Source organism: Chlorocebus sabaeus, chromosome 14, assembly GCF_047675955.1.
Source record: "Chlorocebus sabaeus isolate Y175 chromosome 14, mChlSab1.0.hap1, whole genome shotgun sequence".
Taxonomy (NCBI): domain Eukaryota; kingdom Metazoa; phylum Chordata; class Mammalia; order Primates; family Cercopithecidae; genus Chlorocebus; species Chlorocebus sabaeus.
Window position 1 is genome coordinate 8,760,008 of NC_132917.1, and position 17,327 is coordinate 8,777,334.

A 17,327-nucleotide genomic window follows, 5' to 3' on the forward strand; every position below is an offset into this window, starting at 1 on the left:
TGCCAAATAATATAGCTTGGCTGGCCGGGCATGGTGGCTCACACCTGCAATCCCAGCACTTAGGAGGCTGAGGCGGGTGGATCACGAGGTCAGGAGATGGAGACTCAACCTGGCTAACACGGTGAAACCTCGTCTCCCCTAAAAAAAAAAATTAGCCAGGAGAGGTGGCGGGCACCTGCAGTCCCAGCTACTCGGGAGGCTGAGGCAGGAGAATGGCATGAACCCAGGAGGCGGAGCTTGCAGTGAGCCGAGATCGCGCCACTGCACTCCAGCCTGGGTGACAGAGCAAGACTTCGTCTCAAATAATAATAATAATAATAGCTTGGCTTTTCATAATGAACTAAGATCCACATTTTCTAACTCAGAACATTGAGGAGAAACATCTCATTTCAGTTAATGTTTATTAATCTGTTACTAAATATAATACCTAACCTATTTAACTCTCTAATAAAGATGTAGGGTTTTTAAAATCCCACGGTGTGTGGGACAAACAATGGAGGAAGATAGTGGGGGCTCATTAAAGAAAGTATTTCAACAATCCCTGATTTTGTCTGGTTAATCAAGATCAGGTCCAGATGATCTCTAAAGTTTCATAGAAGTACGTGATTTCAGTAATCAAGCTTCCTGAATATTAATTATTCCATCAGTGGAAAAAAAATCAATAAATCTAAATTCAATAGTCAATCATTTATGTAAGTTAAAATGTACTCCAAAAACATGGATTTGAAGTACTTTTAACTATAAGACATTATATCATAAGTATAGTGCAATATTACTAAGGGTTAGAACTACCTATTTCTCACACACTTCCATCCTATACGCAGTAGGTAGTCAACAAATATTTGTGAAAGAATGTAATTTTGCAAACTTGGTCTTACCTCATTTCTCTCATCCACGTCTTTGCATTTTTCAAGAAGAGCTTTCAGAGCAGGGATGTTTTCTTCCTCTACATAATTTATTACGCTCTGTGATATCAAAACTGACATTTTCACAGAAAGCTGCAGTTAACTTTATTTGAATACCTGTTAAAATAGACAAAATACATATAATTTACAATCAGAAAAAAATTAAGTTACTATTAAATACAATATCCTTCTTAACATTAACCACATCCAAGGACACCTCCAGTGGCAGAAGTGAAGACACAGCTTCCGACGGCTCCCATAGCTCAGGTGTCAAAAAGCTGCCAAGATGTCTCTTAGGTTCACGCTCACCTCCATCTTAACTTATCCAAACACCAAACTCCAGATCCACCCCCAAACCCTCCTCATCACCACTCTAAAATGCTTCCCTGCTCCTCCTGCTGTCACCATCCCAGTAAACTGCAGCTGCAGGTCCATTCTTCCAAGGCCAGAAACCTTGGAAATGTTCACGACTTACCTCTTCCTCTTACACCCTACACTCAATCTATTAGCAGATCCTTTTGGCTCTACTTATAAAACACATTTCACATCTGACTACTACTCACCACTTCCATCACCGCCACCCTGGACGAGCCACCGTGACTCACCTGCACCACTGTCATCACTTCCTAACTGGCCTCCCTGCCTCCACTTGACCTGGAAGAGTGGATTTTAAATGGTCTCACTGCCAATAAATAATTAAGTATGTGAGGTGATGAATATGTTAATTAGCCTCATTTGATCATTCTACAATGGATACATGTATCAAAACATCACATTGTACCCCATAAATATATACAATTTGTCAATTAAAATTATATTACTTTTTTTAAAACTTTAACATATATCAGAATCACTTGAAGAGCTTTTAAAGCAGATTCCTGGGCCCCACCGTCAGAGATTCTGACTCAGCAGGTCTGAGTGGGGTCCCTTACTCTGCATCTTTATCCAGCTCCCTGTGACACTGACACCACTGAGGAAGAACCACAATGTGGGCAGTACTGAGTCAGAGCATGACCTCTTTTATTCGAAGCCCTCTAAGGGCTTCTCAGAGTGCTCAAGAAAAAATCAAATGTTTTTACCTTGGCCAAGATAACTCTAAGTGGCAAGCCTCTCACCTGTGTTACACCTGTGACTGTAGCTCCTACCACTCCTTCTCACCCTCCTGGCTGCCTGGCCACGCTGAGCACCTGTCCCACCTCTCCAGGCCTCTGTGCTACTTTTCTGTCTGCCTAAAATTCTCTTCCACAGGACACGCACATGGCTCACCCCCTGACCTCCGTCAGGTCACCTGGTTAGAAAGTCTCACCTGATGTGGGATGTCAGGGTACCAACCCCACACAGGCTTCACTGTCACCCTGCACTCTCAACCCTTTGCCCTGCTTTCACCACTCTCCGTAGCACTTGCCATCATCCAAAAAATGACATATTGTTCGCTGACTGTCTGTCTACCATAACTACACTTTAAGTTTCAAAGGAGTAGAAATTTTATTACTGGACATCCAAATGCAAATAAACAAACCTCAATCCATACTTTTTACCACACACAGGTGCTAACTCAAAATTCACCTCAATATAATGTCTGAAAGTACAAAACTTCTAGAAGAAAACATAGATAACCTTAGTGACCTTAGATTAAGGAAGATTTGATATAACACTAAAAGCATGGTGCATAAAAAAAGAAAACTGATAGACCAGAGTTCGTCAAAATTGAAAACTTTTGCTGTTATGAAAATGAAATTGTTTGGGACTGGTGAATCCTTTTTTCCTTCCTTTTCCTCTACCCTTGAACAGGACTGTCTGTAGCTGATATCCCATGCCCGTTCCCCAACTCTATGTTGGAGCAGATAACTTGTTTCTTGGGTTTCGCAGGTGGAAAGGAATCATGCCTCCAGATGGACTACACCCAGAGCCTCTCATACCTGATTTAGATGATGAGATTTAAATGAGACTGTGGACTTTGGGTTGATGCTGAAATGAACTGAGACTTTTGGGGAGGCCTTGGGATGGAGTGAATATGTTTTGACATGGGAAGGAAATTTAGCTCTGGGGGCCAGAGGGCAGAAACTATCGCACTCTATGATTCTACTTTTATAGCATTCTGGAAAAGGAAAACTGCAGGGGCAGAAAAAAGATCGGGGCTGCCAGGGTCTAAGGCAGGGGAATGAGATGGCTACAAGAGTACAAGAGAATCTGGTGCGTTAATGGCTGTTCTATATCTTGACTGTGGTGGCAGTTACACAATCATTCATTTGTCAAAATTCAAATCTGTCCATTAAAAAGGGTGAATGTTATTATATGTAAACCACAAATCAGTATACCTTACTTTCAGGGAGTATATATTCAGAGCAACTTGAATTCATACTCCTGGGTTGAAAAACTTTTATTTTAAAACATGATGTTATTTGATCCCATAGTTTCACTTCTAGGAATTATTCTAAAAACATGAGAAACATGAACAACATTTTAAGATTTTAAGTAAAACAATTTTATCCTTAAGAACAAAAATCTTAGAAATGGGTATTATATAAATTATAAAATTATAAAAATTCACAAAGTAGGATAATATACAGTCATCAAAATGTCTCAAAAAATGTGTTACAGAAAAATGCTCATGATAGCAGAAGTGGGGTAAAAGATTAAGACCTATATATACAGCATCTCAGCTATTTTAAATATATACATGTTTAAATACTGGAAATAAAAAAAGAAGAAATGGTGATGGGCATCAGTGTAATTTTTATTTTCTTTAAAACCTTTATTTCCTACATGTTCTGGAATGTGATGCTTCCATCATTAGAAAGCAGTGAGGGTTTTTATTAGCAGTCATCACCAACGCCCACCTTCATTTGTTCCCACTCCTTCTAGGATCAAGCCTAAGGCCTCAGTAGGGCTTGCAGGATCTGGCTCTCCCTCTGTATCAGCCCCAGCTCACCCCACAGCCCAGCCAAGCAGAAGAACTCAAATTCACCCCACTCCCCCAGTGCTGCTCCACACTCCTGCCTATGCTCAGTGTGCTCCTTCCATGTAGAGCACCATTCTCATCTCTACTATACCAAGGCACCCATGGCCCTCTGAGTCACACAGCTACCATTTTTCATCTAGTTTACCCCCTAAAGTGTGAGCTCACCCAACCCCACACTCAGTGCCTTAGTTTAGGCCTACACCATCTATACTAATCAAGACCCCTAAGGTTGCAAGAAACTAATTTAAACCAGTTTAAGCAAAACAAAAAAATGTATTTGAAGGATACTGGTTTATTTCCCATAACCACACTACGGGAAGAGTGGGTGCCACTGGACCTCAAATGCCAGGAGGATTCTCTTTCTCTACTGGCTTAAACTACTTTCATTCTAGACCAACTACTTCTACACAAAGGGAAATACGGCTTCCCACAACCATCCAGCCTCAAATTAGATCGTTTATTTTTTGAGACAGGGTCTCACTCTGTCACTCAGACTGGAGTGCAGTAGCACGATCATGGCTTACTGCAGCCTTGACTTCTGGGGCTCAAGCGATCCTCCCACCTCAGCCTCCTTAGTTGGGACTACAGGCGCACACCACCATGCCCAGCTAATTTTTGTATTTTTTTAGAAATGAGGTTTCACCATGTTGCCCAGGCTGGTCTCAAACTCCTGGGCTCAAGTAATCCGCCTGCCTCTGCCTCCCAAAGTGTTGGGATTATAGGCGTGAGCCACCGCACCTGGCCTAAATCAGATAGTCTCTAACACCAGAGAAAGCAGGCTATTCTTTGTTCCCAGATCCAAAAGTCCCAGAAAAGGGCTCTGACTGCCCAGGCTGGATCTGTTGCACCCCTAGAACCAATCAACTAGAAACACAAAGTTGGGAGTTGGGAGGGGGTTACGAGGTCACACCATATTAGCACTGTTTCCAGAAAAGAGTAAACAGTTGTGATCTAGGCATCAATTCTGAAAACGTCTTAGACTACACCATCTCTCACCCAGATCGACGCGAAAGGCCAGCACCTTCCACCTCCTCTCTCCAGTCCGGCCCCCTGCAATCCGTTTGCCACACTGAAGCAGGACTGAAGCTCCAATACACTGTTCTTAAAACCAAGGTTGGGAGGACAGAGGACAGCTTTACTACTTACAAGTTATTCAAGGAACTTACCCCTTCTAAGGCTTTTAAAGCCATTGTAAAGATGCAAATACGCAATTCCTATGGAAAGCTTCGCTCTCCACAGAGCAGAGTGAAAACTCCCGTAAGTTCAATTCTTGATTACAATGAGGGCATGCAGATCCTTCACAATCTGGCCCCATCTTACCATTCCGGCCTCATCTCTTTCTCCCCTCCCCAGCCCCACCCCTCCCATCATTTACACAGTCACATCTAACTTCCAGCTCCAGCCAGACTGATCTACTTGCAGCTCCTTCACTGCCCCACACTTTGTTCTTTCCAGACCTTCGCACTTAATGCCCCCTCTGCTTAGAAAGTCCACTCTCCACATATGTATGCCTGGACAGCTCCTACCAATCCTTAAGAACATGGCTCTAACAGATCTTCCGGAAGCCTTCACTGACTGGCTGCTTACCCCAAGCTGGGCCAGGCCCTGGGCTCCTCCACACCTGTGTATACATCTAGTCGTAGACTGCTCACATCACACTCAACTCTCCTCTTCATCTCATTTTACTTACTCTCTCCACATCTCCCTTAGACTAGAAGTTCTGGCAGCAGGATCTGCTTTATATCTAGCACAATGCCCACACAACAGGGGGTGAGAGAGAAAAGCAGCCCCTGACTGTCGGGAACTGACCTGGCATGCACAGCCAGACTTGCTGTTCTAACGTAAATGCAACAATTTCAAAGAATGCCAACATCAAACAAGGTCACTCTGTCACCAGGATATGAAGACAAAAATAAGACTACTCTGGAATCATATCTGAACACAGACAAAAACATGAACATCACCCAAACCACAAAATGCTCAAACATCTTCCTATCCTGGCTAATATGAAGGATTGCTGCTTCTTTATCAATTACAGCTTTAGCCTTACTCCGTGCCTCTCACCTTTTCGTTAAGATTTTAAATACCCAATTGCAGAATTCCCAGTCCTCCTGCTTCCTGAAGCACCCAAGACTAAGCAAAGCTTTGCTTCCTTGAACTCTTCCCCGAATCACCTACATCATCTCGAATCTTCTAAGTGCTTTCTAACAACCTCTTACAGAGACCCCCATCGTTCCCTAGGACAGGCATTCTCCTTCATTGCAGGGAGTTAATAAGACCAACTTTGTTCAACTAGAGGTACAGTCCTGGCAGTCTTTCACTAGAAGGCATTGACAGTGTTTAATAAATTTCACTGAATAATCTATTATTAAATGTCATGTTTATAAGCACATACGTAAGTACCTAGAAATTACAAAATAAAATTTGAACATTAAATCCACATCTGTTGATACATACAATAGTAAAACCAACGAGACACTGTCGTGTTAAAGAGTACGTGTGTAGTATAATGCTATTGGATAAAATAAATAAGACCCCCATATATGTATCTATCCAGTGTGTACACATGAACAAAAAGAAAAGTGTGGAAGGACACACACCTGGCTGTAAAATTTGTTATCTTACCATGTAGGACTAAAAGGAAGAGATAATTAACTTTGCCTTTATGCATCTTTATGCTATATTGTTTTACTTGATACGTCTACATTCATTTTCATTAGAAAAAAAATGTTTCATCACAGGTGGAAAACTACAGCTTCTCATCTTTCACATTTCAGTTTCAATGTTCACTTCAAAAAGGCCTTTCGGCTTAAAACGAAACTGTCTCGTAGTCAAAAGTATGGACAGACTGCCTTGGTTTGACTCCTGACTTTATTACTGACCACTGTATCATCTCGGGCTAGTTTCTTTTTTTCTTCTTTAATTTTTTAACTAATACATAATAATTGTACATATTTACAGGGTATGTGTAATATTTGGATTACATGCATATGATGTGTGATGATCAGAGTATTTAGGATATCCATCACCTCAAACATTTATCATTTCTTGGTGCTGGGAACATCTCAAATCTTATCTTCTAGCTACTTTAAAATATACAATAAAAAATAAAATCTACAATAAACTGTTAAGTATAGTACCGTGCTGCTGAACACTAGAGCTTATTCCTTATACCTAACTGTATCTCTGTATTCATGAACCAACCTCTCTTTATCACTCCCTGTCCCCTGGGCTAGTTTCTTCTCAGTGTCTGAGTTTCCCCATCTTCAAATAACTGTTCAATTACATGCAATGGGATTAAAATAATACCTTACCCATATGAAGCCAATAAATATTAGCTGTTTTACATAATAACAGAACATAATCATTTCTTAACCACCCTTTCTTGGTAGATTCTCATAACCTGGATTGTTCTCTACTATGGAATCATTTTTATTCCTTCATAACACTTTACTAAACTTGTAATTTACATATTTACCTTTTTTACATTTGTCTTTTTTTTTTTTTTAGCTACACCTGCTGGAATGGGACATATTTACCTGATTAATAGTTGTCTCTCCCACTAGGATATAAGCTTATAAAAAGAATGGATTATTTTCTTTTGTTCTATACCAAACACCCAACACTTAGCTTAATAGCTGGTTCATACAAGACACTATATTTCTTGAATAAATGGACATCAGTTGAATCTAATGTCCACAGCATTTCCTGTCTAATGGGAATATAAGGCTATACATTCTTTTGCACAATTAGCAAAAAAATGAATGTCTTGCCACCCGTTTTGAAAATGACAGAGGTAGCCAACAGCAATGGCAGAACAAAAAATAACAAAAAATTTATGTTGTAGTAAGCTCATTTTTAGAACTTGCCAATTTCATAGGCAAAATCTCTAAATGTATTCAAAATGCTTTCACCAAAAGGCCAATCGGTTAATAGATGCACCCTATAACTTTTCTCCAGTTACAGACACAGTGTATGAAAGCAACAACAGTGGCCATGCTGCCCAAGGCTTACTTATTTCTTATCCTCCAGATATGACACAGTAAGTTCCTGAATGTGGCCCCTCCCATGGTTCTCCTATCTCCAGCCCCTCTTTTTCTCCTCCCACTTAAGTCTCCAGCAATGATCATCCCTATGCAGTCCCCAAAGCCTACCCTGGTGCTGACATTCCTGGGCCTGGGTGGCAGCCCTTTGCCCCCTCCACACAGAGGCCTAAGCGGTCCTCCTGAATCGTGTCTTCTTACGACCATTCTGTGCTCAAAATACCCCAACAGTTGTCTTCTCACTCAAAATAAAATCCCAGATCCCTATCATGGCCGACAAGGCCCTGCTTGATCTATTCCACCCCTTCCCCACCTCCCTAAGCTCAACTCTTCCTGCTCCTTCTCCTTGACTCTGCTCAGGCCACAATGACTTTCTGTACATATGTCACCTGGTCAGAGCTTCTCTGACCACCGTGTATAAATGGTGTATAAAACAGCCCTCTCCCCTCTACTATATCCCCCTTCCATGGCCCTACTTTAAAGGTCTTCTTTATAACACCTAGCATCACTCCACATACCATATACTTTGTTTTTGGTCTGCTTCCCCTAGCCAAACAAATGTAGCTCAATAAGAATAAAGACTATCTCTGTTTTGTTCACTGCTGAATCTCCAGCACTTAGAGAAGTGCCTGGTACACCACAGAACCCAGGAACAGTAGAATGAATGGACATGCCCACGCTGATCCAACTACCTGGAATGACTGACCCAACTTTAACATTCTTAACAAGCCAAAACATATCCTTCAAAACCCCACTCGCGGGTCACCTTTAAACTAACTTATGTATATATATGTATGTATGTATGCATTTAGTTATTTTTATTGAGACAGGGTCTGGCTCTATTGCCCAGGATGGAGCGCAGTGGCACATTCACAGCTCACTGCAGCCTCAAACTCCTGGACTCAAGTGATCCTCCTGCCTCACCCTCCCTGAGTAGCTGGGACTACAGGTGCACACCAACACACCCAGATAATTGTTTATATTTTTAATTTTTGTAGAGACAGGTCTTGCTATATTGCCGAGGCTGCTCTTGAACTCCTAGCCTCAAGTGATCCTCCTGCCTTAGCCTCCCAAAGCACTGAGATGACAGGTGTGAGCCTGCACGCCCGGCCTTGAACTAATTTATTAAGGGCTGTCTCTCTCCTTCATTCTTATATCCCCAGAACCTATTACAGATCTAGAACAGGTAGAAACTTAATAGATAACTGTCAAATTGAATAACTGTGTAGGTATGCTAAGGATATCTCTTCTGGAGGACTTTGCCCACCCACAGCCCCTGCTACCCTCAACAGCCATGTTCTCTAGCATCAGCCATACCCAGGGATGGGCATATGATCTGTGGCATGAAACTGTTGAAAAAGATAAGCTGGGCCAATCAGACTCCTATCTCTAGAACTGGGAATTAGAAACCAGAGACTGGGCCAATCAATACGGGTCACACATAAAATGATACAGTTCTGAGACATCCAATCAGCAAAGAGAGAACACAACAGATAGGAACAGAAAAGAGACTCCTCCTAAGGGAACAAATGTGGCCCCTAAAAGGTCAGGGCTGCAGTGAGCCAAGATCACACCACTGCACTCCAGTCTGGGCAACAGGGCCAGACCGTCTCCAAAAAAAACAAAAAAACAAAAAAGTTGCCCCAGGGAGATGTAGAAAATGGAGCTACCTGGGATCCTGACTTCTGACTCTCATTCAATCCCATTATCTCCTTTTCCTTGAAGTAAAAGATTTAAGTTTCTGTTCTTTGTCTTCTAAACAGTCCTGACAAATACAGCAGCACATAAAATGGAGAAACTGACAGTTCTTCAGCAAAAGCAGGAAGAAGGGGATGGTACATTCATACATGATCCTATAAAAATTAATCTGGCAGTGTACGTGACCCAGACTGGAAAAAAACACAAAGAATCAGGGCCCTAGATGCCAGTCGAGGAACCACCAAACAGTACACAGGGGAGGCAGTGGGAATAGAGAAGAAATGAGAGATATTAACTTGAAAAATATAAAATCCCCAATATTTGAATTTTCTGACCTACCAAAATATGCAGAAGAGATATTCTGGATACAAAGATAAAACTAACTATGTGACTGGATGGAAAAGAAAAGAACAGGTGGAAGATGACCAGATGCCCAGCATAGGTGACTGAAGAATGGAGCTGCCCTTAACAACAACAACAACAACAACACAGGAGAAAGAGTAGACTTTACTTAGTTATGCCTCCTCCCTCCCACCACCCCAGCTGGGTGAATGGGGCTATAGGGTGCTTTGGCCAGTCCCAAAAGAGCTAGGTTGGAGAAATCCACCCAATACTTGGAAAAATATATCGTTCACACTGTGTGTGAATGATCTGGAAATTATTTACATAAAGGGTGTAGAACAAGGATTCTCAAACTTGTGTGCATCAAAATTATTTGGGAAGCTGGTCAAATACACATATCCCTTGAGCTCCTCCCCAGGAGAATCCCATTCCCTAGATCTGGGGTGGTGCCCAGAAACTGACATTTTAACTAGCACCCCAAAATGATTCTGATGAAAGTAGTCCATGCTAGTAAAGCTAGAAGAGAACAAAGAATACACCTGGCCACGGCATTTCCCAACCTGGGCTCTGCACTCGACACACCACGGTGGTTTAAAAAGGTCTGGTCCTCAGTGTTGTCAAAATGTGGACAGGAACGAACCTGAAGGGGTGATTCCCGAGCCACACCTCAGGCTGAAGGAATGGGAATCTCTAAAACGCTAAGAAATCTACATTTTTAACAAGCGCCCATAGGGAGCAGATATGACTGCATAAATAGTAATTCAAAAAAAAAAATTATTCATCGGTTTAAACCTGTCAATTTGAAAGAATAAAAATTCCAACAATACAAATTGATGAAGAAATTATTTCCCTATAAATAAACCCTGGAGGGGTGGACATCAATGGCTTGCACTATTTTGCCAGGCGTTTAAAAGCCTGCACAGGACAATGGAGCAATGGAGCCCACGATAAAAGCAAGGGAGAAAACAACACCTCCCGGCCCGTGGAAGCCTAGGTAGAGGAACCTAGAACGATTAGCGGCACCAGCTAACGGGGCTCTCAGGTGGTGGATGTGCCAGAGGCTGCTTGGCAAAAGAAAAAAAAAACGGTTTACCAACACCCTTCACCCCAACCCACCCGAGGGGCCCCGAGGAGACAGACCACCTGAGACTCCAAGGTCGGAGACCTTCCCGGTGCTCCAGTAAAAGCGGACTCGCCCCGCAAACCCGGGCCCGAGCGTCCGGGGCCCGCGCCAGGCCCTCCCCGGGACCCCCGGCCCGAGCGCGCCCCTCCCGCGCACTCTCCAGTTGTCCCACCTCCCCGTCCGGCTCCCCCAGCCCGGCCTCGCGCCCATCTCCTCCCCAATCCCGCGGAAAAGCCCCGCGGACCGGCCTCCACACTGACCGTCTCCCAACCTGGTCCTCGGCTCCGGCGGAATGGGCCCACTCGGCTGCAGGCGATGTCAGAGGACGGGAAAGCAAGAGACGACGACTGGAAGCGCGTCGCTCTCACCACACCCGGCGGCCATATTCTTCCCTCTCCACGAACTGACAGATCACGTGCCCTGGATAGGGGCGGGACTCCGGCTTGTCACGCCCCCTGGGCGTGAAGGGGTGGGGCGTAGAGCAGGCGGGACTGGAGGGGCCGCGGGACGGGTACACCCGGGACCGGCTCTAGGGAATGTTTTTCACTGTCATTGTCACTCTTATTACAGTTAATTTATTATCCCTATTTGCCATTATAATCAACCTTATTCAGAGAAACTAACATCAATTATAACTTCAGAAGACACTGCACAGACATGAGAAGTGAAAGCCGGCTCGGCAGCCTTCTTCCGGATCCAGGAGCGAGACCTCCGCCTTCCACGGGGCCTCTGGTTCACACTCCCCGCCTTCCAGGTCTCCCACCACCTCCCCTCACCTCCTTCAGCCTCCACATTCCTAGGCCTTGCTGCCAATAAGCGTCAATCTTGATTTTTGAAAAAGTCCAAGGATGATTACGACGTGCGTGGGTTGGGAACCATCGAAAAGCACCCACTGATACGTCAACCTGGCAACTCAGGAAAAAGCCGGTAAGCAGCCTGACTTCATCAGAAGTTGGTGCGGGCTGGGGACAATGCCTCACACCTGTAATCCCAGCGCTTGTGAGGCCAAGGCGGAGGATCACTTGAGCTCAGGAGTTTGAAACCAGCCTGGGCAACATGGAGAGACCTCGTCTCTACAAAAAACAAAATACAAAACTACAAAACTTAGCCAGGCGTGGTGTTTGCAGGACGGCTTCATCAGAAGTTGCCAGCGAGGAGCATGGAAGGCTTCATCAGAAGTTGACGTGACCCTTGTAAGCCAAAAATAAAATCCTAAGGCCTCCCAAACGTCTGCATGGACCCCTCTTCTCTGCCAAGGGCATTCCGGAGTTAACCTTAACATCTAGTTCAGGCCATGATGGAAGAGGGAGTCAGGCCTCTTTATATCCCTCCAGCATTAACATCAATGCAGACATAAAGTCCGGTAAGAAACACTGATAGTCTATTCTCTCTGAAGCCTGATACTTGAGGCTTCACCTGCATAATAAAACCTCGGTCTTAAAAAGTAAAGTCTTAAAAAGTAGAAAGTAAACCCCTTCTATTGATAATAATTCTTTCCACCAATTGCCAATCAGAAAAATTTTAAAGCTACCTATGACCTGGAAGCACCCCCTCCCTTCCAGCTATCCCGCCCTTCCAGATGGAACCAATGTAAATCTTACATGTATCGATTGATGTATTATGTATCCCTAAAATGTTTAAAAGCAAGCTGGACCCTGACCCCCTCGGGCACATGTCCTTAGGACTGCCTGAGAGTATGTCACGGGTGCTCCTTAGCATTGGCAGAATAAACTTTCTTAATTGACTGAGACTGTCTCAGATATTTTGGGTTCATACCCTCATGAAACAAGGAGAGAATACTCTCACACATACAATGAAGCCCTAAATGGTGTGATTTCTCTGGTAATGGCTTTGCTAAGGGCAGCCACTGTTGTAAACAGGGTGGGGTAGGGGAGGGGGTGTTGGAGGTATGGTGAGATATAAGGATGAAGTCGACCTTAGAGTAGGGGAGAGAACAAGGACACAGGTTAAATGTATCTTCTTTAACACAGCCTTTCTGAGTCCCGACGCGGTCCCAGGCACTGCGCAGTACGAAGGTAAGCACAGAGAATGAAATGGCCAACTCTGTGGGGGCCCACTAGGAAGGTTCACAAAAGAGGGGACCCCCTCAGCTGTATCTTAAATAGAATTTGCCCATCACAGTCAGTTGAATGGGGTTAGGAAGAATGTCCAGGTTGAGGAACAACACTTTGGAAAAGAATGGAGATGAGAAGGAGCATGACCCAAAGTTCCAGGAACTGTAAATATTTGCCAGCCTTGGAGTGGGAGTAGCAGTGTGGGAGGGGGCCGGAGACAGAGGGCCAGCCTCTGAAAGGCCTTGCGTGTTAAGTACCCCTTGGGATTTTGTTCTAGGGAAACAGAAGGCCACTGAAGAGTTTAATGAAAGAAGAGGCATTAGCTGGCAAGTTTGTGGAGAAGTGGTTAGCAGGGCCACTGGGTTAGCAGGGAGATTTGCTGGGGACTATTGGGATAGTCCTGGTTGGGAGCTCTGAGGCCTTTAAACAGATCCCTGGGATGAAAGCGGCTACGGTCAGGTGATGGGCTGATTAAATGACGATTTAATCAGGGGGAAGATGACTTCCAACTCCCTGTTTTGGTGGTTAGGGATGCAGCCCAGGCTCTGAAACTAGTGCTGCAGGAGGAAGGGTGGGTGTGAGGGGTATGGATGAGTCCAATGGCAACAGAACTCTGCAACCTCAACAGTTCATGGGAGGTGGAATCTGAGAAGGAGCCGCCAGAAGAATAGGGTAGAAGCCCAGGAGAAGAAATACTTCCAGGAGGGAGCCCTAAACTATGCTACCAAGAGAGGGAGGGAAGAGGATGAAGGAGGACAGAAAGAGGACTAGGGGAAGCGGTGGGAGGTTTAGGGAGGCTTGGGTGGCTGGAGGAAGACAGGGGAGGACAGAGGGAGGGGTGGGAGGAAGAGGGGGGAGGGGGGAGTTGGGGATGTGGGGGCAGAGGGTAGAGGAGGCGGTGGGAGGATAAGAGGAGGATGGAGGGGATTGAGGGAAACAGCTGGAGACTGAGGAAAGATGGGGTTGGGGGGTGGTGGGAAGGGTAGGGAATGCTGGGGGAGGCAGCCTTCTATTTCCATAAGACAAATTCGATACTCTTCTAATCCCTTCAGTGGACTTCTGTTTCCCTAAAACGAATTCCCAAATGGTACTTCACACTCAAGGCCCTTCAGAGGCTGGCCCCTGCTCTGTCTACTGCCCCCTCCCATGCTGCCACCCCAGCCCCAAGGCTGGCAAATATTGACAGTTCCTGGAACTTTGGGCCACCCTCCTTCTCATCTCTATTCTTTTCCAAAGCATTGTTCCTCCACCCGGACATTCTTCCTAGCCCCATCCAACTGATTGTGATGGACAAACTCTACCTCAGATAAAGCTGGGGGGGTCCCCTCTTTTGTGAACCTTCCTAGTGGACCCCAAGCAGAGTTGGTAACTCCATCCTCCATACTTACCTCCTTACTGCACAGTGCCTAGGATATGGTCAGGACTCAGAAAGGCTGTGATGATCACGCACATTTAACCTGTTTCCTTGTCCTCTCCCCCACTCTAAGGTTGGCTTCATCCTTATATCCTACTGATATGGTTTGGCTCTGTGTCCCCACCCAAATCTCACCTCGAATTGTATTTCCCATAATCCCTGGTGTCAAGAGAGGGACTTGGTGGGGGGTGATTGGATCACGTCAGCGGTTTCCCCCATGCTGTTCTCGTGATAGTGAATTCTCACGAGATCTGTTGGATGTATAAGGGGCTTTTGACCCTTTTGCTCGGCACCTCTCTTCCTGCAGCCATGTGATGAAGGAAGTGTTTGCTTCCCTTTCCGCCATGATTTTAAGTTTCCTGAGGCCTCCCCAACCATGCGGAACTGTGAGTCAATCAAACCTCTTTTCTTTATAAATTACCCTGTCTCAGGCAGTTCTTTATAGCAGTGTGAAAACGGGCTAATAGGCCGGGCGCAGTGGCTCAAGCCTATAATCCCAGCACTTTGGGAGGCCGAGACGGGTGGATCACGAGGTCAGGAGATCGAGATCATCCTGGCGAACACGGTGAAACCCCATCTCTACTAAAAAGTACAAAAAAAGTAGCCTGGCAAGGTAGCAGGCGACTGTAGTCCCAGCTACTCAGGAGGCTGAGGCAGGAGAATGGCGTGAACCCGGGAGGTGGAGCTTGCAGTGAGCTGAGATCCAGCCACTGCACTCCAGCCTAGGCAACAGAGTGAGACTCTGTCTCAAAAAAAAAAAAAAAGAAAAAAAAACAGGCTAATACACCTACCATACCCCCAACTCCTGACCCACCCTGCCCTGTTTACAACAGTGGCTGGCCTTAGCAAGCCATTATTGAAGAAATCACACCGTTTAGGACTTCACTGTACACATTGGGGTATTTGCTCCTTGTTTCATGGGGGGCACACCAACTTCTGTTTTTGTTTGTTTGTTTGTTTTGAGACAGGATCTTGCTCTGTTGCCCTGGCTGAAGTGCAGTGGTGTGATCTCAGCTCACTGTAGCCTCGAACTCCTGGGCTGAAGTGATCCTTCCACTTCTCTACCCCACCTCACACCCCAAACCCCCTAGTGCCTCTGCCCTGGTAATTTCTGTAATCCATCCCTCTACAACAAGCCCAGAAGACTGGCTTTAAGCAGGTCCAGGCTCATGCCTAGGCCGAGCTCTGCCCACCGGGTGTGAACCATACTGGGTGTGAGTGAACCTGCACAAACGAAACACGTCTCTTGGAGGAACTTGGAACACAACAGTAAGCAAGGCAGGAGGAGAGGGAGGGAGTGCTGGGCTCTCCAGCTTAGGTGGTCCAAGCACTGCTGAACTATACTGGGGGTTCTCAGCAAGAACTCTGCAAATGTCCATCTCAGAAGACATGGGAGGTTCAGTCCCAGACACTAATAAGAATATGCCCACGCCACCTGAACCTCCTGCTCCTCTCCCCAGCAAAGAAAAATCCCTGAGAATACGCAGCATGCGACTTGTTCTTTCTTAGGAATGTTTTGGAAAGCAATCCAGATAACAGCCTGGAAAGAAGTTATTGGAAACAGGCTCGGCTATAGCCACATTTTGATGGAGGAGAGGAGGATCAGATGCCAGGCGTCGCAGGGGGCGGATGATGGAGAGCCGGCAAGGAGAAACCCTAGCCCCTTCCCCCCCTGCAGATCTGAACTGGAGAGGGGAGACCCTTGGTTTCACTACTTTTGCTATTATACCAGGCCAGGCATTTAATTACTAAAATGATAATTTGTAATGACTAAAAGTGGCTAGATAACATTTTATGATGTAAAAGTGACAAGAAAAATTATGAAAATTATGAGACCTACTCAAAATTCCTCCAGGGACGGGAGCAAGAGGTCTATAGGCCCAGGCATTCGCAGGAGCGGTCCTGAGGAAAAGGCAAGTTTCTTTGCAATTCTGCTGTACTGCATTCACCTGTCTCAAATGATGGTGACATTAGCCCAGGCGTGGTGGCTCACATCTGTAATCCCAGCACTTAGGGAGGCTGAGGCAGGTGGATCACCTGAGGTCAGGAGTTCGAGACCAGCCTACATGGCAAAACCCCATCTCTACTAAAAATACAAAAATTAGCCAGGAGTGGTGGCATATGCCTGTAATCCCAGCTACTCGGGAGGCTGAGGCAGGAGAATCACTTGAACCCAGGAGGTGGAGGTTGCAGTGAGCTGAGATTGCACCTCTGCACTCCAGCCTGGGTGACAGAACGAGACTCTGTCTTAAAAAAAAAAAAAAAAAAAAAAAAAAAAAAAATTACAGTGATGGTGACATTTAGTAAATTATATCTATTTTAATAACAAATATGTCCTCACTCATGCCAAATGCTGTTTATTTCTTTCATACTTATGAGCTCTAAAACTCATATTTTACAAAGATATAACTGTTGCAAAGTATAACAAAAATCATTTCTCCTCAGTTTTGTTTCAACTATATCCCTCTTTCCACATTCTTTGTTTTTTCTCTTTCCACATTCTTTGTTTTTTCTCATGGTTCCTGGAGCCTAAATCTTTTAGGCAAATTCATCCCCAGGGTTTCACTCCAGCAGAATTACTCAAATCAGTTTAAGGGTCTGGCTTCTCGACTTGCTCTGTGGTTTTTATGTAGAGCGAAAAATAGGAGTTATCTTTCCATTCCTCACCACTCTCCCCATCAAGACTATAATTTAATCGCCCTTTCATCTTTTTTACCAGTATCAGCACACTGAGATGATGATTTCAGCAGTCCAGGTTTCAAGTT

General features: G+C 44.9%; 1 protein-coding gene across 15 annotated transcripts in view; it reads right to left on the reverse strand.

The window, feature by feature from the left end:
- KIDINS220 (kinase D interacting substrate 220) overlaps positions 1-11,483 on the reverse strand; it is a 109,298-nt gene extending 97,815 nt beyond the window's left edge. For 8 of the 15 annotated variants that reach the window (XM_073022763.1, XM_073022761.1, XM_073022758.1 and 5 more), the window contains exons 1-2: positions 11,334-11,483; positions 879-1,022 (exon numbers count right to left, since the gene is read on the reverse strand). In XM_073022763.1, coding sequence (XP_072878864.1) covers positions 879-986 — 108 coding nt within the window. In that variant the 5' untranslated portion in view covers positions 987-1,022; positions 11,334-11,483. The remainder of the gene's footprint in view (positions 1-878; positions 1,023-11,333) is intronic. The other 7 variants (XM_038006524.2, XM_038006523.2, XM_007971556.3 and 4 more) reach the window with 1 other exon arrangement.
- Between the last annotated feature and the right edge of the window lie 5,844 nt (positions 11,484-17,327).